Below are 21,889 nucleotides of genomic sequence, written 5' to 3'. Positions count from 1 at the left end.
GCAGCCTATCAGTTCATCTCACTGTACTGGGATGTCAAATTAAGGAGCTCTCTTGCCTGAGGCTCTACAGGGGGAAGTGGTTTTCAAAATCTAAATCATTCTCAGGTGCATATCTTTCCTGTGACAGATAGAGAGTGCCAGGAAGTCTGGAATCATAATTTAGGTGCCTTGATCAGGTAGGATGAATTTGGGCTGAGGCATATAACTTTTAGGCAGATACGAGTTTTCAAAAAGTGTCAATCCAGTTAATTCTGAATATCTCGGAGAAGCTTGTCAGATGTGAAATACCTCACAATTCACAAGTTCATAACTTTTTTCCTCTCCCCCTACAGAGGCTGCTTTTGACTCCCCTGAGACACCTGACAGTGAACCTTTGTTTACAAAACTGCGCAATCCAAGCACAGGCAAGTTCTGGAATTGTGATACGAGCCTGCTCGTGTTCTTCTGCTTAATTCCCTCCATCAACTAAAAGATTCATAATTTGCAAAGCTGAAATAATGATGATAGTACAAGTCTTACGTGCCAAAGATACTGCTGGTGATGCTGAATAGTTAATGCTGTGCAAACATTTAGGATTTCTTTTATAATTTTAATTGGTTGGACTGTTTATTCATCAGGAATATTGGCAGCACAAAAAGGGATGTAATTTAAATTCTGTTTTTAAGTGCTTTAGTCTGGGGAGCATACAGTGTTTTGGGTGTTGAGTCTGGTCTTTTTTTTATCCAAATGTAGTCTTCATAGCATTCATCTTATGCTGTAAAATAAACAGTCAGAGTTAGAAGAAGTGATTCAGTTATACTTATGAAGCTTTTTGAGTCTTTTCATTTTTAAATCTAATTTTCTTTTCCTGGTCCATGTCGTGGTGTCTCTTTTCTCCGTAATAGAGGATGAGGCACTTTGAATTTAAAATACATTGGAAAGAGTAGCAACTGCAGGGATGGATACCACCATCCCACAATTACTTTCTTCTAGTCAGAGTGGGTTTTTTGTCAAGGATTTGTTATTATCATGTGAGTATTTAATAATTTGGAGATACTGCAACAGAAACTTGCAGGAAGCCTTTGTTAGGGTTAACATGTTCTGTTTGAAAAACATGTTTCATGCTGGGTTGGTTTTTTTTTTGCATAAGCTTTTGTTTTCTGTAGATTTAACTTTTATGGTTTTGGTTTGAAATTCACTGCTTGTATTTATATATGTGTAGACAATTTGTTTTTCACTGTGTAAGAAGAGGTCTGTTTACATTGTAGAATGAGAGATCCTGTGAAAGTTTTCTGGGGAAAACTTAAAGTACAACGATTGTCCGGGTGTGTTCCTTTAGAATTTACAGGAGCTTATTTATAGACCTGCATAAACTTTCAGTTATGTAGCCTATTATAAATACAGGGTCTGAAAATGGAAGGACTGAGAACATACTATTAATGTATTTTCCTTACATTTGGGTCTAACAGATGAATAGGTGATGCCAGATGCTGTATAAATACACACTAAAGGACTCAGCTCACTGTAGTGTTCATGCTAACCACTTTATTAAATAAAGGTATGCTTGGTCCTTTACATAGACAGGTAAAAAGGACAAAATTTCTATCCCTTACGAAGACTATAAGCTAGGATTCAGACTGCAGTTCACAAGTACAAGCAACATTGGTATAGTTGTGAGCAAAGCTGCTTGGGTTCCCTCCCCTTCCCGTAGCGTTTCTGTCTGCTGGGAACCTGTGGTGACTGTCCTTTTTCCATAAGCACGTAATTAAGGAGCTGTTGTTAGGCAATAAGAAGATAAATTTTTGTAGCTCGCCACTGGATGTGGCTAGCATGCTCACTGGTAGGAGTCATAAGTTGTTGAGTGAGCACTTGTGGGAGTAGTTTGGTGTCTGGTGCTGATCGAAATGTGGTGTAGAACCTTGTTGAGGTTCTATACCACATGGTAATGATTCAGCCGATATTCAATTCAATCATGGTAATGACTGAAACCTCTGCTTCCCCTTATATCTACTCTTTGCTCCTCTCCTCCTGTCGTCAAAAGAAAAATTATCAGGGAACTGAAATTACATCTTTACATGAGATTAAACATCTGGTCAGCCTTTTGGATAATGGTGGGGAAATGTGCATTATTCGTCGTTTTTGGGAAGACACGTGTCTGTCTCTTCACCTGGGGAGACCTCTACAGACTGAGAAGAGCTGTGCTGATGTCAGTTTACAGGGCTTACTCTGGGACTTATTTGAGCCAGCCCATGATCTGTGAGTCAATGCAGCTTTGCAGTTTGTATGTTTTGAGCAGATCAGCCATGTTGTAGTTGCTCTTGTATCTTGGTGATAACCAAGACAGGACTAGTCCAACCAACAGACTCAGCTGACCACATTTCAGTGGTCCCTTCTGTAGTTCTGGCAACTTCCCATTTTAGATATGGAGAATGCCAATTCTGTTTGCATTATATTCATCACCCTTTCACTGTAACCTAAAACTAATGTGAAATGGCAGAGCTGTGCTCTGGAGCGACCTAAAATAAAGCTTTCGTTTTCCTTTCTATACTATCAAGTTGCTTCAAAGCAACTTCATCTAGCTTTCTTGTTCGCTTTATATGTCTACCCATACTGTGTCATTGAGTTCATTTGGATGTGCAAAAAAAATAAAAAGGATTTCACATTGTCCCTTGAAGGTTTGAGACTTTTGTTCCCCTAGGCCAGGGTCTGATATCTTGAAGACAACAGTGATGGAAGGAGAGGGAATTTTCTTGTTTTCCACCTTCCCCCTTCAGTACAGAAAAAAGCTGATTTCTTGAGTGATTCTCATTTGGGTTTGGATCAAAAGCTTTGTGTAGTAAGATGAACTATTCACACATCTTATTTATTGATTCAAATTCAGTTTCGTTTATAGAGCTGGTAAATGAACATCTGTATATAATAGTGGGTTTTGTCTGAGCTTTCTTTGTAGTAAGTTTATGTAGAATGTGTCTATGTTTGTGTGTCTATGTATATAAGACACATTCTTCAGGCATATTGGGTATTCTTTTGATTTTTGTGAAAGCTTACAAACACAAACCAGATTTCTTTTCAACAGGGGAAGCAACCCTTTACTTATTCAATAGTGGTGCACAGCAGCTGTTTGAAGTAAAAGCTTTTCATGAGGAATATCATTCCTGGTTTATAGGTCAGACTGTTCAACAAGGTGAGTAGCAGCATAACATGTCCTTCCCCCAGCTTTAACTAATGTTTGTACATAGACCTTCCCTCTCTGCTCTAGTAAATTTACAGGTGTCTTTCCTAGTTGTTTAAGGCATGCTACATCATATCCCCACCATACGGATTTAACCAGGGCTGGGGGCTTTGTGGTTTCTCTTTAAAAGTTTGCCTTTGGCAGCTTCAATTAGACAGATGTTCATTTGTCTTTTTTGGGGGGGAAAGGGGAGAAGTAATTCAATTGTACTTAAACTGAAGTGCCATAAAATACTTAGCTTGCCTTGTCAATTACACTAGCAAGTCCTCCGTGTAAGTAGATGTATGTTATCCTGTAGGAAGGAAAAAGGACTGGAGGGCCAAGCAGAGTGGTGCATTAGAACTCCAAGCATTGGAATGTATGGTCTTACTTTCTTTTAATAACCTCTGTAGTCCCCTGTGTGAGCACTGGGATCTCAGGATAGACTGGCTATCTGAAGTTGCCATTTCAGTGTTTTGACTGAAGTGAGCTGGTCTGTACATCCTGGACATTCCCTGATCGTACTCGCCTTTCTGAAGATGAGAAGGAAACTTACATAACTGCTTGTGATGACTTTAACAATACTTTTTCAGTAAGGATGTCATTGTAGTAGTGTTTCTCTGCCAGCATGGCCAGAGACCAGTAAGTATTAATTCAGGAGATTAAGGTATATTTATTTTGTTCCTTTTCATTAGAAAAAAAGACCATTTTATAGTAATAAATAAAAGCAACCCCACCAGACATATGCCTTCTTTAATGGTAATATCCCAAAGTGTGTGCTAACTTTTAAACATCCTCTGCAGGCACATAAAGCAATGCAAGCAGTATGTCTGTGAGCTTTTCCTTGCTCCATCTTGGGGGTGAGCCAAAGGAGCCGGTCTACTCCCTGCTCCCAATTATGACCACATTCTATTCTCTCCCCCCACTTTTTAACCTTTATTTTGGCCCTTGGGAAACAGTTGCCTTAAGGAATCATGGCCTCAGTTTTCTTTTAAAAGATAGAAGGGAAAAATTGTTCCTGAATGTTGGGGCCGCTGCATCTCTGAAACAGTCGGGAGAAGAGCAACACGAAAAAGCTGTGTGTTTGCAGTTGAAGCAGATGATCTTGTTATCTGCAGTGAAGGGCAGAGTTTTTTACACACCTCTAGTGAGTCTGAACTGTTTAGAACAAAGAAATATGCCTCTTCCTGGAGGTTCAGTGGAAAGCATTTAAACTGGAAGCCTTTAGACAGTGGTTAGTGGGGTTTTTTCATTCCAGCTTTGTTATCAAAGCTTTCATGTTTGTAAGTAGTCCTGATGCTTGCTTTGCCTCACACAGCACATCATGTTAATAATACAGATGTTAGGTTGGATATCAGCTTTGCCCAAACCACATTCTTCCCACCCGATCTTTTGTTAGTTTTAGGGCCATCATAATAGGATTTCCTTTTCTTTAATTATCTTAATCATGTGATTTAAAACAAAAAGATTACATTTATTTGCTTTTGGTTTGCTAATTAATGTCAAATTGTCATCAATTATTTGGTCTCATTAGCGAATTTCCTTGATGTTACATTGTTTCCAATTATCTGCAATTATACAAAAAGCCTGACTAAGCCATTGTCCTGCAATGAACTCCAGATGGGCAGAGGTGTCTGTTGCAATGGGAGACCAAGTTCTACCTCTGTGTGTAACTCTGAATGCAGCATACTGAGCCACATTTTCTGATCTCTTTAAGTTTATTTTGTTTTATTAGGAGGCTGTATGCTGATTCTCCCCTTACAGATGAGAGGCAGCTCTAACTTAACTAGCTCTTGAAATTCTGCCCTCTCTTCTGCCAGCTCGGCATTGCCTTGCCCAGTGTTTGAGGCAGAGTATACTGAATCTATCTGGTGTTCCAAGCAAAGTTTCTGTTACCCCCAAATATGCCAATAGAGGGCAGCTTCAATTTTGCTGGTTCTAATGTAGGCCATCAAGAGGCAAAACTAAGAGTGCATGAAGCCAGAAGACCTGAAGTGAAGCTTTTGCTTTGGTTTGACAGGCTAAGAACTCAGTTGTCTCTGTACTTTTAAGATCAAATTGCAAATGCAATTTTCCTGTCCGTTTTATTAAAATATTGGGATAACTACTGGGAAAAAATTATCTTCACACTCCTGGAAAACATCCTAAAAACCAAAACAGTCAATATATTGTGTCCTTTGATACTATACTTACTTTTACATGTCTGTCACCTAGATGGGCGCCTGCTGTTTGTTACACCAGTGGATCCCTTATTTCTCATACTTTACTACCTCATAAAGGCAGATGAGGAGGTAAGTTTGCTTTTGTTTTTTTCACTGGAATTCTCAGGAGAAAACATTATTTCTGACTCCATTTTCTGTAGTAGTTATGTTCCGTAATAATGGAAATCTAATTTGCATTTAAAGCAGAGATGTCCAGCCTAGAAGTATTTTTTTTTTTGCATTGAGTTTTTTGGGTCAGTAAATTGTGTTCCAAGAGTCAGCTTCCAATCTCAACAAGCTCTAATTACCTCCTTTTTTCAAGAGAAGCAGAGAATCTCTTTTGTCCTTTTGTGAGTGTCTATCCCAGAGCTATTAAATTTAAAATGATGAGATGTCATCAGAGTAAATCTAACTAATGCCCTTTCTGAGGCATCTGTAGATTGGTCTTTTTGGGAAAGAAGGGGAAAGAAGAATTTGGATGCTATGGAGCAGGAAGGAGGAATATTTCTGTGGCAGTTTGAACTTCAGAGGAAACCTTGCCTTTTTAGAAGCAGTACTTGTAGAGATGCTGTGTCATAGAATAGCAACTGGATGATTATGTATCCAAAAGTTGGGTAATTAATAAATGGCTTCATTGATTTATCATGAGTGTGGCAAAACCTCACTTAAAGTTCTGAAATATATCAAAAGTCATAGGCAAAGTTACTGATTTATTTTATATAAACTGCCTGTGGAAAAAAGAGCACTAACTAAAATGGAAATGTTGATCCTCCTTCGTTTGTTTTGTGGAGGCAGTAAGTTCACTTTATGCATCCTAAAGGTTTTTGCTCTAAAAGCATTTCTTACAAGGTCGCTTGCTATTTTCTGCTTTAGATTGCAAGTGGAGAATGCAGAACAATTTTTGCATGTTGAAGTTATAAAGTCCTACTACACCTTTGTAATAGTAACCTATTTTTCTGTAATTATTTTTAAATTATTTAAGGCATAGAATGTGCAAATGTATTCTGTGTTTCTGTGGTCTGTTCCTGCATCGGGATGGTCCATCAGTTTCTCAAGGAATAGTTTAGCTCATTCCCTAGGCACTGCATTCTGTTTGAATTCATCATCCCTCTAAAAGCTTTATACCAAACTTTATTTAGGGAAACACTAAATCTCTCTCTGTGTGGTAGGGTATTGAGGCAGCCTGAGTAAAGGACAAGTACTGCTGCTGTTTCTGTACCTGGGAAGAGTCCTGTGCTGCCCTTTTCTTTTCTCAGTACATTCTTTTCTAGGTTTTCTGGTTTTCTAGACCAGGCACGGTGCCAGAAAAATGCACAGAGCAGGTCCTAAAAAAAGGGCAAATCCATGCCTGCAGTGCCTTGCCTAGCTTAGCATATTCTTCTGTAAAGGGGAGTCTTGTTGCAGATGCCTCATGCAAGGCCAGCTTGAATGCAGCACGGTCACTTCTGGCTCAAACCTAATGGGTATCAGGGTACCTACTGGGTATCTTAGGGTCATCCTTTCCACTATTCTTTGGTTTTGATAGTGTGATGCAGAATTGCTCGGAGTGTCCCTGAGCAGAGCCATCTCCTGTACAGCAGACTTTCTTGACTTAGGCTCTGTGCCCGTGCACAATGTAAATGTGGGTGTCTTGCTCTGGGACACAAGCAGGTAACTTATCTGTAGAGAAAAGTTTATTGCAGCTTTATTTTTGTGTCTCATAACCTTCTTTTTGCCACTGTTACTGTGCCTTTTTAAGGAGAAAAAAACCTCAAAAATAGTTTCTGGTTTTGGGGGGAGGGGGTTTGCTCATTTGGGATATTTTTCTTGTTTTTCTTGTGATTTAACAATAGATGGTTACTTTTATTAAGCCTCTGATGTCTAGCAGGAGGATTAACTAATAATGAAAGCAGTATACCCAAATGGGGTTTTTTTTATGCTGACCAGTATAATGACTTCAGCCTTGGCTCCTGACACCATGCACTCACTAAGGGTGAAGAGCTCACAGAGTCTTTGTACTGATGGGCTAAAGGATCTTTCCAAAGGGAAGGCTGCCAGTTGTGCCAAACCATGCTGAATGATTATGCATTGTTTGGCAATGGCAGAATTTGTTTGATGGTTCTGTCATGTGTGGGACTATTTAAGTTGTGCCAAAATCACTTTATATTCCTACTCTGGCCAAACTGGAATTGACTTTGCAGAGGTGAAAGGTTAATACTATGTTCCAGAAGCTGCCCTGCTCCTTTGAGATTTATCTTTATGGAAGGAAAAGCAAAATTTGAATGGAAGTTATGACACTGGGTTTAATCCAACAGGTTTTGGTCTAAAACACTATTGGCACACACTGACTGCTGTGTCTTCTGTCATCTTCCAAAAAATCCTGCTGTACTTCACATTAGTTTCTCCCATGTTGTTTTAAATTTGGGCTTTTAACTGCAGTATTTGAAGAGTTCAGCATTTTGCAGGTATTTACTGGTTTGAAATAAATAGTTATAGTTTGCTTTGTAATCAGTTTCTGAATGTGTCATGTGTTACTATTCAAAATACGATCTTCTTTAAATCCTTTATTTTAAAACTGTGGTCACTGCATGCATATATATTTCTAAATATATGTATTGTGCATATGTGTCTTAACATTATAATAATTCTTTTGTAATCCCTTTGATGTACTTTCAGCATCAAGGAAAGTTCCAGCCACTTGATCAAGTTGTGCTAGACTCAGAGTACCCTAGTTGCCCATTGCTGCTGAAGTGTGTGGATGTCAAACAGTACATACATCATGTCACGGAAGAAAAAGGTGAAAAAGGGGGGGGCGAAGAAAAGACTGGATTTGTTAGTTCATTACATACTGCTTTTTGCTTTACCCAACACCTGTGGTGTCTGACAGAGCTGTACTTTAAAAACAGAGTCTTAGGCTTAGACGTTATCATTACAGTATTGTGAACAGTAATGTGTGGATCTCTGTTATCTGCTGTAATTCTCAAATACTTGTGCAGTCTTGTTGCTAGGTGTCATAAAAAGGATAAATTGTGACCAGATCTGGCTTCCTGACATTATTGTGTATATTGCGAACTTTCTTTGACTTTGGATAGGAATTTTCCATCTCTCTCAATTCTTTATTTAGTGCACGATGGTCTAGCATGGAAGAAGTTATCCATTGTACATTTTACTTTTTTTTACCCTTTGTCTTCCCCTCTACTCTGCTCTTGTGAGACCCCACCTGGAATACTGAGTGCAGTTCTGGTGCCCTCAGCATAAGAAGGACATGGAACTGATGGAGCAAGTCCAGAGGAGGCCACAAAGTTGACAAGAAGACTGGGGCACCTCCCCTAGGAGGACAGGCTGAGGAAGTTGAGGTAGTTCAGCCTGGAGAAGAGAAGACTTTGTGGAGACCTCACAGCAACTTTTCAATATCTGAAGGGCCTGCACAGGAGCCGGAGAGGGACTCTTTGTTAGGAACTGCAGTGACAGGACAAGGTGTGACGGGTTCAAACTGAAGGAGGGGAAATTTAGGTTAGATATTAGAAAAAAGTTTTTACTGTGAGGGTAGTGAGACGCTGGAACAGGTTGCCCGGGGAAGTGGTGGCTGCCCCAACACTGGCAGTGTTCAAGACCAGGCTGGATGAGGCCTTGTGCAACCTGATCTAGTGGGGAGGTGTCCCTGCCCATGGCAGGGGGTTGGGACTAGATGGACTGTAAGGTCCATTCCAGCCCTTAAATTCTATGATTCTATGAAAGCATTGAAAGAATAAATAGGAAAAAGAGAAGGACAAATATGCTGCTGTGAAAGGAGAACACAAGTTTTCTAGTTTTGCATAAGAGTTGTGGGTTTAAGCTCAAAGGCTTCATAGAATCATAAAACTTTAGGGGTTGGAATGGACCTTACAGATCATCTAGTCCCAGCCCCCTCTGCTATGTGCAGGGACACCTCCCCACTAGACCAGGATGCTCAGGGCCTCCTCTAGCCTGGCTTTGAACACTGCCAGGGTTGGGGTGCCACCACTTCCCGGGGCAACCTGTTCCAGTGTCTCACTACCCTCACAGTAAAAACTTTTTTCTAATATCTAACCTAAATTTCCCCTCCTTCAGTTTGAACCCGTCACACCTTGTCCTGTCACTGCAGTTCTTAACAGAGAGTCCCTCTCTGGCTCCCTTGTAGGCCCCTTCAGATGTTGAAAAGTTGCTATGAAGTCTCCACACAGTCTTCTCTTCTCCAGGCTGAACAGCCCCAACCTCCTCAGCCTGTCCTCTCATAGGGATGATGCTCCAGTCCTCTTACCAACTTCGTGGCCCTCCAACAGCTAAAGAGTTTTAAAACAGAAAAGTTGATTGGGATGAATAAGTCTATGAGAGAGAAAACCTAAATGGAAGAAGTTAGCAAATTATCAATTCTGTACATAGTTTCCTCAGCTTTTGCCCAGAATTCTTTTTAGTGTGGGGGCTTTTATTTTAATTGAGGACAATATGTGCTTCCTAGGGAAGGGGAAGGAGCATTACATAATTTTCACAGGTTTGGAGACTCACAAATGATGTAAGACCTCAGTTTTTGTATTCAGTCCTTTAAAGAGCATTCTCCTCACACCTGCAGACTTCCTGATAGGGAATTGAGATTTACCTACATGCAGATGGAGATCTGCAGGAGAAGGAACAGGAATCTACCACCAAGTACAAAACAGCTAACCTGCCTGACCCTTCTGTATGTAGAGCTCCTCCAAGGAGTTGATGTACACAGATTAAAAGCTAGAAACATTAGGAATTTGCTTTCAGGAAGCAAACCAACCCTTGTCATTGATACATATATAAGAAGAAATATTTAGCTGATCTACAGATAATTGGGAAGTGGCTAAGGAAAGGTGGTGGAAGAATTAAAAAGCCTGCTGAGTAAAATACCAGACCTCTTCATAGCTGTATAGAACATTAAAGGGTATGGGGCTGTGAATTTTCCTAAAAGATTTAGATGCACAAGTTAAGTATTTCCAGTATTATATGGTGCATATACAGTAGTGTAGGGCAGTTGCATTTGAACTTTAGGGCAGGACATGTTTCCGTTGAAGATGATCACTTGAACAAAAGAGCAGAAAATCTTTGCAGCAAGGTTGTTCTTGCATTCTTGCTGGGACTGGTAGTTGGAATTATGTACTGCTGTGATACTCCTGGATTTCTGAAAGAACCTTTAGAAGACATTTTGTTACATTCTATATCATTGGGTCCAAACAACCTTTTTCTTTGGGTGAGTTCTGACTTTTGAGAAGGCTTGAGACGTGTGCATCTGAACTGCAAAACCCTTTTGCCTTCCCATGAAGTGATACATGTGCCCTACAACTTGTCTAACACTGGCTAAGTAGCTAGGGGTAAGATAAGAGCTATTAAACTTTGTGGACAGAATCACAGATTCATCAAGGTTGGAAGAGACCTTCAAGATCATTTGGTCCAAGTGTCAACCATTGCACTACCCTAATCACCCCTAAACCATATCCCCAAGTACCTCATCCAAACGCCTCTTCAACACCACCAGAGACTGTGACTCCACCACCTCCCTGGGCAACTTGTTCCAATGCCCGACCACACTTTCAGTGAAATTTCTTTTAACATACCTAAGTGGAACCTCCCCTGGTGCAGCTTAAGGTCATTTCCTCTTGTCCTTTCATGTGAGACATGGCGGGTAGTTGTAGAGAGCAATGATGTTCCCCACTGAGTCTCCTGTGTTGCCTCAGCCACTTCTCGTAAGATTTGTGCTCCAGACTCTTCAGCAGTTCCATTGCCCTTCTCTGGACATGCTCCAGCACCTCAGTGTCCTATATTAAGTGAAATGCCCAAAACTGAATACAGGATTCGAGATGTGGCCTCACCAGTGCCAAGTACAGGGGAACAGTCACTGCCCTGGTCCTGCTGGCCACAGTATTCCTGATACAGGCCAGAATGCTATTGGCTTTCTTGGCCACCTGGGCACACTGCTGGCTTATGTTCAGCTGCTGTCAGCCAGCATCCCTGTATCCCTTTCTGCTGAGCAGCTTTCAAGCCACTCTTAACCAAGCCTGTAGTGCTGCATGGGGTTGTTGTAACCCAAGTGCAGGACTTGTCACTTTGCCTTGTTGAATCTCATGCAGTTGTCCTCAGCCATCAATCCAGCCTGTTCGGATCCCTCTGTAGAGCTTTCCTTCCATCAAGCAGATCAACACCTCTGCCCAGCTTGGTGTCTTCTGCAAACCAACTGAAGGTGCACTTGATCCTCTCATCCAGCTAATTGGTAAAGATATTAAACAGAACTGGTCCCAGTACTGAGCCCTGGGGAATACAACTAGTGACTGGCCACCAGCTGGATTTAGTTCCACCACTCTCCAGACCTGGCCATCCAGGCAGTTTTTCAACCCAGTAAAGAATGCACCTGTCCAAGCCATGGGTTGCCAGCTTCTCCAAGAGAATGCTGTGGAAGACAGTGTCAAATGCTTTACTGAGGTCCAGATAGACAATATCCACAGCCTTTCCCTCATCCACTAAGTAGGTCGCTTTGTCATAGAAGGAGATCAGATCGGTCACCCGTCTGAGAAGGTGAAAAATGGTCCCAGATCCTCCTGGCTGTCAAACCTAAGTGTATAGGAATGTAGAACAAAGTTTGGATTATTTTTCTGAAGGAACACTGCCTCCAAACAACAGTGCTGCCATTGGGCAGTATTTATGTTCCCTTCTTGAATGCAAAATAAAAATGTAAAAATATAGAACAGTATTTGCGATAGATGAGATCTTGTATCTTGATCTAACTTCTGTGTCCAATCTGATATTGTATTCGCAGCTGTTATCTGTCAGAGCATCTTCTGATTAACTGTATTCTGTTAGTAATGAAGATGCTTTACTACTTGGTTTTTGGCATTTTCACTAATGTATTATGTACACCTATAAGTGTGTGTCGTTTTGCCAGCAAATGATTTTAACTGTTAAAGAAGATACATTCACTTCCTGGTTTTTGTTTGGAAATGTAAGGTAAAAATTGCTTTTGTCATAAAAGCTGTACACATATCAGCATATCCCTAGGTATGTGCCTGCATGTACATGCTGCTTTTCTCGTGTTCAGTTTTGGATTGGGTTCAGAGTAACAGTGGGACTTGTTCTTGGGATTTTAGAACACCAAGCATATTGTTATGCAACAAACCCATTGGCACTTGCTTGCCTGTCATGCACAGATCACCTTTCTGTTTAATCCACTTCTAAGTGTTTCATATTCTCATGTCTTTTATTGCCTATAAAAAATACCACTATTATGACTTAAGGTACTCTTTTCTAGGTCTTAAGACCTGTTGTCCACTTTGTAGCCTTTCTCATTTAAGGAATAGAGCTTTAGGGCAAGAAGTATCTGTGTTGAGGCTTCTGCAGCTCTGTTCTGCTTCACAGAACCTAACAGCATAATTATTTCACTCTTAATTTAATCTTAAGGCATTTAACATCTGTCTAACAAATTCTTATGCCAGAGCGCTCACAGTTTGCACTTATTGAATTAGCAGAAAAATCCACCTTCCCTGGCCTCAGTGCTGAAGGGCACTGAAAATTCATTTAGCTGAATTAAATTCTGGGTTACCTGCTTTAGTAGTTGGGGAAAGGGTGTGTTACAGCTCACTAAATCTGGGTGAGGCAGGTTGTTTGCTAATAAATTCAGACATTGGATAGAAAGTACAATAGAGAAGGTTTAAGAAAGGGTTATGAATTCCAGTTCTAGAGTGTTACTCTTTGTTTCATTTTGCAAGGCAAAAGCTGCACTGTGATCTTGTCTGATGTGATTAACATGAAGAGCCAAAAAAACTTACCTGATTAGAATGACTAAATTATATTGCCAAGCTTGTATTCCCAGAAGGTAGGAAAAAGGGGGCCATATGAGTTTCAGAGTTATGGAAAATACTGAGAAAATAGATGTGCTTTAGGCAGTTTGCTCAACAATACATCAGGGAAACTTCCAAGTCTACATAGCGATTACCCGATCGCTGAACATATTATTTAATTGTAGAACCACTTATATTCCATCTGTATTTCTCAAACCCAATCTTTCCAGATGTCTCAGACCAGTTTTATAGGCACCAGACACATTAGGGAACAAAAGGCTTTCCAATATATACTCATATTATCAAACATAGTCACTAACTCTCACCAATATCAAATATGCATCACATGTTAAATCCACGTTCCAATACTGAATCCTTTTGTCAGCAGTTTGTGACTTTCATAACTCACTTTAATTCTTCAGAGGTCCCAAATATTGTCAGTTTCTAGAGTTTAATAGTCAAAACTGTCAAGCACACAAAATATTTTCAAACAAAGTGATCTCTGAAGGGTTCAAGTGTAATTATTTTTCACGTTTTAATGAAAATGGCTTCACAGTTCTATGTTTCCTTTCCCTAACTGAGTCACTCTGAATCATGCTGTTGTGGGGGAGTCTGCCTGGGAATCCAGACTAGAATTACTTTTCAGCATGGGTTGGGGGATGGTGCCCAGAGGATGTCACTTCCTCGAACTCTCTTAGATAAGAGAAGAATCCACAAATTGTACTCACTGTACTCGAACCCAAACCATGTTAGCCCTTTGAGAAGCAGGTTCAAGTATCCAGAGTGTTTGCCCACATTCTGCTTCTTTTCTTTCAGAGCCTTTAGAAGCTTCTGTAGTCCTAAAGGCTGCAGACAGAAATGTCCCAGCTAATTACTTTACCTGCAACTCATCACGAAGCAAAGTCTACGTTAGTATTTTTTTCATTTTTGCTCTGAGGAATTTTTGCATTTTGCTATTCTACAACTGTTGAGGCAGATTTAAACTTTATCTTGTAAACAGTTTTCCTCGACCTCTCCATACCCCCTACCATGCATACAGAAAGAGAATGTAATAGTTTGCTATTTGTATGCAATTTGAAAGAGCCAAGATAAACCCTGAAGAAGGAAATGCTGAAGGCATCATAAATAATATGTTGCTGTTCGCAAGGGAAGAAGGAAAATCCATGAACCAAGTGTTGGAATATGACACTGTATCAGTAAATGACATGAAACAGATGTAGGTATTTTATGGGAATGGTATACAGGAGATTAAAACTTACTGAAATACCTGTTAAAGAAAGAGTCTGAAACACAGTGGGCACCATAATCTCCTGTGAAATCTTACTAGGCATCTCATTGCATTTCCCAAATGTAGTTTTCTGTGAATTAATACTACATTTTATTCTGAAATTTCCATGAACCTTTGGAATTTTCTCTCTTTTGCCTCCGCATTGTGAACTCGCATCTCTCCAGATAACTGATCACATGTGAATAGCAACTATTCATGATACCCTAGTTAACACAGGGGAAGCACTCTCTGAAATTCTTGCATCATTGAGTTAATTTATGTTACTCCATAAATCATGAGTGAATCATGTACTTCCTCCCACAAGGAGTGTGCTTCACTATTTTGAATTCTGTATTTTCTTTTGACATTATATTGAATTATGTAAGATGAGAATAGAAGTAAAACTTCTGCTTTAGTCACTATGACACAGGAGGGGAGAACTGGTAGGAAAAGGGTTTATTGAAAGGGTGGATGGTTTGTCTTCAGTAACCAGCTGTCTGTCCTAGCTGCTTCCTAGGTGCTGGTCAGTAAGTAAAGATTTAATATAATTATGGTTTGGGATTTTTTTTAAAAAAAAGACAGTTGTGGAAACAGCATTTGTGTTGTGAACTGTGTAGTTAAAGTGTCCAGTCTGGTGACACCGGGCTGTGAAGGTTTGGCAAACTACAAGGACTTGAGAAGAGTCATAGTGAATTCAGGCAGCCCAAGATTGCACATACATAAATAAAATATGTGCTTTGCTGGATTAGGTCCTAATTAAAGAATTATAAAATTGTTCTGACTTTGCATATCAGCTCAGTCTGTTTATTTTTCTATGTTTCCATTATTTTTTGAAACTCATTTCCCTGATATCAAACATGTGCAAGATATAGCACGAAAGTTAATTTGCATCTGCAACTTAAAAGATTTTAAACATATTGAAAATGCAATCCAAACCAGACATAACTTTCTTTTGCTTACTTGTTTTTTTTCTTAGAGATTGGCAGTCAGAAATTCCACAGATATAGTCAAGAGAAGACACTGAAGTGGTTAAAGAAAAAGGTATTGTGTTTCTCTTTTGCATCCAAAATTGCTTTATGTTTAAAATGCAAATGCTTATTAGCTTGTGTATATCTGCATTTGAGCCATGTAGTGTGGATGGTACGTGCACGAGTTCAAAGTACATGCCCTGCCCAAGAAGGACAGACATCACAGCAAAGTTGTCACACTTGGGAATGTGATGAGGTATTAGAGATATTACAAGCTTGTTACATTTCTCATTCTGACGGAGCTGGCGTTAGAGGGATTCATGGAGTGTGGGAAAGCAGAAGAAGAAGGTGTCAGCTTATCACTGTAGGCTTTGTGCAAGGTGAAGGGCTTGTCTTTTGTTTCATCCCTTTCATAGATGGGCTAGAGGAGAGCTTTGATTGTTACACCTTTTAAATTCTGCCATGCTTTGAAGCTGAGTAGAAATGCCTTGGTTTTGTGCTACGAATGTGTTTCCTCATGAAGCTTTGACAGAGTCACCCAGAATGGTCCTGGTTTGGTTGCTGTTATCCTGATCTGGTCATGCTGTTCAAGAGATCTGTACAGTATGCCAAAAATAATCTAGTGTTTAAGCTTGATGGGGCCTGTGCTTTGGTATAGAGAAGGTAAATTTCATTTTACATTATGCACATGTGCCCCTACTGTGGCATCACTTTGTAGAAAATGATTGTATGCATCATGTGATGTAAGGAAGCCTTGTCATTTAAATTAGTCAATACATGCACAAAATCTAGTCTACTTTCTGCAGAGATGAGGCATATCCCCCCTCCACCCTCCAGTGATGGGGATATGTATTTTGCAATGGTTACCAGAGTATTTACATTTGAACAGGTAGCTGTTTGTGTTGTTGAAAATACCTTCTGACATCTCTCTGTTGGATCCAGTATAGCAGTGCCCTGTAAAGTCCTGAATCTTCAATTTTCATCAAGACTGCCTTTGCAGTCCAGCTGAGCTCACGTGTTCTCTCTTCTCTGAGCAGGTGTATTTCTTACCTGTATAATCATGACTGTTGCATCTGAGTAGCTCAGCTCATCTTAGGGTGCTGCAAAACTGGTGCTGTGTTGCCAAGGCAACATGTTCATGAAATTGACAATCCTTTTACCAAAAAGGCTGGTGTGATCCTGTTTGCTTCTAGTCACCCTTCTGCTGGGGAGGGCAATGTCCTCAAATGTTGCTGGCATATGAAGTTCTGTAGAGAGACCTGAAAATGGACTAAGAACAAATTACTTGGATGTTAATGAAAATTAAGAAAAGTTTAAAACAAGATGAACAAAGAACAAATTGATTCTTGACATGCTAGTTTCTTTGGTTTTTTTGAGCTCATATGCTAGTCATTACAAATGTATATTAAATTTCACCACAGTCCATAACTTGAGTGTTTTATATGCTTGAAACAAAATTACAAGAGCTTTGTCACTGCATTAACATGTGCATAACAATACTGATACAGACATTTCATTCTTTGGTTTTCTATAGGTTAATCAAACAGTGAAAGCACTTAAAAGCAACAATATATTGGTAGGGGAAAAGGTAGTTGCAACTACATTTATCAGCGGTAAACAGATCGCAGATACTAAAGAAGGTAAGAAAACTAAACATTGCAATGAATTCCATTTTTGTGAAGTCACGTAAGTGGAGACAAAACACATGATCAGAAACTAAAATGTATTGAAACTGGCCTTTGCAGTTAATTTATTCCTTGTACAGAAAGTTTGGTATGTGTTGTGAGTGTGTGCCTTGGCTTTTCCAAGTTCTTTGGTATCTTCATCAGATGACATTGTAATTAACAGTAGGCCTCAGCTGGGGTTCTCTTAACTTCTCCGTAGTTCAAGTAGAAAACATTTTTCTCAGTGAAATATATGCTGAAGTGCTTTGCTGAACTGAGACTGTCTTAGACAATTGGACACATGCTTATGATATATATGAGTGTCCACCCACTAAGTGTCTCTGTATTAAAACATTTCTTTTTATTGTTATCTTTATTAGGATGCACAGAATATTAGTATATTGGCATTCATAGAATTCTTCAAAAAGTCTTAGGAAGTCAAACTCACAGAGGAAAAGCTCTTGGTCCAAATGTTACTTTATGTGACAAATGTACAGAATGCACAAATGTGTGCTTATTAAGGGCAAAACTTTAGTAATATGTGTGTTAAATTGCCATGAAATTGACAATCCTTTTACCAAAAAGGCTGGTGTGATCCTGTTTGCTTCTAGTCACCCTTCTGCTGGGGAGGGCAATGTCCTCAAATGTTGCTGGCATATGAAGTTCTGTAGAGAGACCTGAAAATGGACTAAGAACAAATTACTTGGATGTTAATGAAAATTAAGAAAAGTTTAAAACAAGATGAACAAAGAACAAATTGATTCTTACTACAAAGATATTCAGAAGTGTTCATGCTGTTGAAAAATAAGGAGAAACAAAGCAGCTTGCTGACAAAGTGGAATATGAGCTACCAAGTAATGATATCAAAGGAAACAACATAAATGAGATTTAAGAGGCAACTAGACAGTTTTATAGAACAGATTGTAATATATGGGTTTTTTAAAAACGGCAAAGCTGCAAAACTTGTAAATGGCTTTAACTTTGTAGCAGCTTTTCATCCCTTCCCCCACCCTTTTACTTGTTTAAAGAAAGGGTAAAGTGTCCTGACAGCAACCATCTTGGCTATGTTTAAGTACTTTTTTCTGAAATTTGTAATTAAATAGCTCATCCACAGTGGTTTTTCCACCTTGCTCCTTACTTATAGTGACATGGATATATCAGTCTTTTTTAAAGCCTTTTTAGGGATTTAAGAGAGCAAGATTGAAATAGGGTACATTGGGGGTTTAAAGTAGGTGAGTTTTAGGGTAGTCCCAACTGTATGTAGCAAGGTGAGTGACAGGAAGTCAAATGGTCCTTACTCAACACTTATTTCTAAGACTAATTTTCTTGTCGGATCCTTTCACTGCCATGACAGTGCAATTTATTTCCGTAGAGAATTGTTTTCATAGGGGTATTATGAAATTTCAGTACCTTATAAATAGGTGAGTATGTGTAGTTGGCATCTAGAAGTTGTAGGGCAAAAATATGGGAGGATATAATGAGTGCAAATAGGGATGTAGGGGAGATTTAACCTATGAGACCTAAATATTTCATTCAGAAGACAAAGAAGAGAGGTTTGCAAGTATCCTGATGTTTGACAGGCACCTAATAACAAAGCTAGGCTAGGGTGAGAACACAGAGTCCCTAGAAGGCAAACAGTGGCATTTTTAAATTGGTAAAGGAAGTCAGTGAATATTGCTTCCAGGCAGAAACACAAAGAGTATGGATTTTGTATTCGTACAAAATAGTATCAGTTGACTTGGACTCACCATTCAGTGTCATAACGCAAAGAGTGAAATGATGGGAATATTTTTCTTAAGCGATAAATTGGACAGGTTAAGTGCCAGGGTGAAATTGTCTTGGGTTTGAATTATTTCTTGTTCTCTCCTGACCCTAAAGTGGGCTTAGAGAGGGACAAGTTGTTGATGAATCTAGGCAGTGGAGGAAGAAGTGCAGGTAGGCGATACTAAGAATTTATTGTCAGTAGAGTTGAAATGTGTATGCTGGTGTCAGTTTGTTAATGCTTTCTGCTTCTGTGCCAGTTTGCATTGGGCTTTTTAGATTTAAAAAAAAATAAAAGGAGGGAACTTATTTCTGGCACTAAAGAAATAGTTCTTTACCACCCTGAGGGTGGTATACCACGTGCTTCTGAACTCTCTGTAGACGTATGAGCAGACAGAGCTGGCCTGTTGTAGTTGGAATTCAGAGGTGAGATTTTAACTTAATGTCTGTTTGGCGAATGCTTCCTGTGCATGGGTGCAGTTACTCCCTAGCAGCCTCAACAACAGCAAGTTTAAAAGATCCAGCCTATGATCATTAAGTGCTTGTGTAGAACGTGACCGGAAAAGAGCTGGTTTAGGACTTCATGTTACAAAAGGGTCATTTTTTTTCCCAGTCTCTCAGAAAAACATTTATAGCAGGAGTGCCCTGTACTGAAAACAGCTTCTAGTAGTTCATATTTCCACAGATAATTATCCCGTCTTGCCAGTGATGTTTAGATAGGCCTTGGCATTTTCTATAAAGTACTGAAAATTAAGTACAAGACTTTGAAATAGACTCATTGTCTCATCTAATTGTTTTCAGTTGAAGCCAGAAAATGTTCTTTAGTACTGAAACCCTTGCCAAATAATTGTAAGATCCAGATGCTTTAAAATTAATGATTGCATGTTCTGTTGAGTCAGCTTTTTACTTTTGCAGGTTTTTAAAATTTAATTTCTTCAGAAAAATACATGATATCTAGTATCCTCAGAAAATGAACAGCTTTTGTGAAGTACATGCAGCAGATATTAATAACACGTGCTGACAAACTGAGTGTAGTAAGTCTTTATTTTTAAATAAACCTACAAGTGTCATATAACATAAACTACTCAACACAGTGAACCATCACAGTGTATCCATTAGAAGTCTCTTACTATTAATTCAGCCTTATGATTTATGGTAGCACATGCAACATGGTTAAGGCAATGTGACTATATAACATGAAGGTTCTTTTTCTTCTCCTTCCCACTCCCTGCCGTATCCTGAAGACTATGTACGCTATGCCCATGGTTTAATATCAGAATATATTCCTGAGGATCTGAGTAAGGAGTTGTTAAAATACTTAGGGTAAGTATTGTTCCAGATAACTGCTCATCTTATATGACAAGCATTATTGTCCTTTTGGTCACTTCTATTGAATACTGAGATTTGTTCATCAAGGTTGCAGTGAATGACACAATGAGATTATATTTGCCACACTTTATATGTGATTTTTCAAATGCAGATTGTGCCTTTCTGTTTTTCCTATAATGGTAAGGACTGTGAGCTAGGGGAGAGATGTAATGTTTGAGTTGATATGTCTATTACCAGAGCTGCATCATGAAACCCTGAGTTATGCATCCCATTTTAAGACAGGTGGGAGGGAAGTCCAAAGAGTTAAAGCAATTTGTCCAGAATTATCAAGCATGAACAGCAAATCCAGGAGTATAGTCCTCATCCCCCTCTTTCCTTCTCCCTACTCAATCAGTGCTCATGTGTCTAACCTGTGTTAGTTTATATTTAAATCTGGAAGGTAAGCCAGCCTCCTCATCCTGGTGTTTCTTGCCAGCAGCAGACTTTGCTTGGAGCATCACTGGGACCTTACACCTCCTCCTCAGTTTAGTTCTGTTCAGAGGGTTCAGTTGTGGTGGCCTGTGGAGAAATGTGCAGCTTCATAGCTTCAAGCACACCTACAGGTTGGATGGGGAAGTAATAGAGACGAAGTAATTGAAACCAGCAGTGAGGAGAAAGACTTGGGAGTGACAGTGGATGAGAAGCTCACCATGAGCTGCAGTGAGCACTAGCAGCCCAGAAAGCCAATGGAATTCTGGGCTGCATCAAAAGAAGTGTGGCCAGCAGGTTGAAAGAGGTGATTCTCCCCCTCTACTCTGCTCTCGTGAGACTCCACCTGGAATACTGCGTGCAGTTCTGGTGTCCTCAACATAAGAAGGATATGGAACTGATGAAGCAAGGGCAAAGGAGGGCCACGAAGTTGACAGGAGGACTGGAGCATCTCCCCTATGAGGACAGGCTGAGGAGGTTGGGGCTGTTCAGCCTGGAGAAGGGAAGACTGCATGGAGACCTCATAGCAACTTTTCAGTATCTGAAGGGGGCCTATAAGGAAGCTGGAGAGGGACTTTTTATTAGGAACTGCAATGATAGGACAAGGGGTAATGGGTTCAAACTGAAGGAGGGGAAGTTCAGGTTGGATATTAGAAAAAGTTTTTTCTGTGAGGGTGGTGAGATGCTAGAACAGGTTGCCCAGGGAAGTGGTGACTGCCCCGACCCTGGGACAGTGTTCAAAGCCAGGCTGGATGGGGCCTTGAGCAACCTGATCTAGTGAGGAGGTGTCCCTGCCCATGGCAGGGGGTTGGGATGATCTGTAAGGTCCATTCCAACCCCTAAAATTCTGTGATTCTGTGATTCTGTGATAGCTGAACAATTTCATAAGTCAGAAATACAGAGTCCATGAGCTGCTTTTTTGCGAGCACTTGCCATGTGTGAGCAGCTGACAAAGCAGCCTTTGTGAAGAAGGAATTACAAACTTCAATCCATCTGTCTTATTTATAACTTAAAATCTTTTGTTCCACAGGCTCCCAGAACTTAGAAGCCCAGCACCAGATCCACCACTGAAGGTAGGAGAATATTAAGAAATTGATAGATAAACGTTGTGTTGTAAATTAATTTCTCTGCCAATTATTATTAAAACTACATCAGGCCAAGCACTGGGTACAGTACAATAAGTAAGTTGGCCTTGCAAAAAGCCAGTCTGAAACGACACAAGACATTTACCAGGTAACTTATATTTTTAATAAG

The 21,889-nt window shown here is 39.8% G+C and overlaps 1 protein-coding gene across 1 annotated transcript in view; it reads left to right on the top strand.

The window, feature by feature from the left end:
- Positions 1-332: 332 nt before the first annotated feature.
- The window catches only part of RNASEH2B (ribonuclease H2, subunit B), a gene marked incomplete at its 5' end in the record, with an annotated part of 28,843 nt that continues 7,286 nt past the window's right edge, over positions 333-21,889 (top strand). Inside the window, 8 exons of the mRNA XM_009079432.1 lie at positions 333-404; positions 3,056-3,145; positions 5,405-5,481; positions 8,047-8,167; positions 15,422-15,486; positions 16,948-17,053; positions 20,083-20,161; positions 21,666-21,708. Of these exons, the coding sequence (XP_009077680.1) occupies positions 333-404; positions 3,056-3,145; positions 5,405-5,481; positions 8,047-8,167; positions 15,422-15,486; positions 16,948-17,053; positions 20,083-20,161; positions 21,666-21,708 (653 nt within the window). The remainder of the gene's footprint in view (positions 405-3,055; positions 3,146-5,404; positions 5,482-8,046; positions 8,168-15,421; positions 15,487-16,947; positions 17,054-20,082; positions 20,162-21,665; positions 21,709-21,889) is intronic.

This window comes from Acanthisitta chloris, unplaced genomic scaffold (genome assembly GCF_000695815.1).
Source record: "Acanthisitta chloris isolate BGI_N310 unplaced genomic scaffold, ASM69581v1 scaffold20477, whole genome shotgun sequence".
In the NCBI taxonomy this organism is placed as follows: Eukaryota; Metazoa; Chordata; class Aves; order Passeriformes; family Acanthisittidae; genus Acanthisitta; species Acanthisitta chloris.
This window is presented reverse-complemented; position numbering and strand designations above follow the sequence as displayed.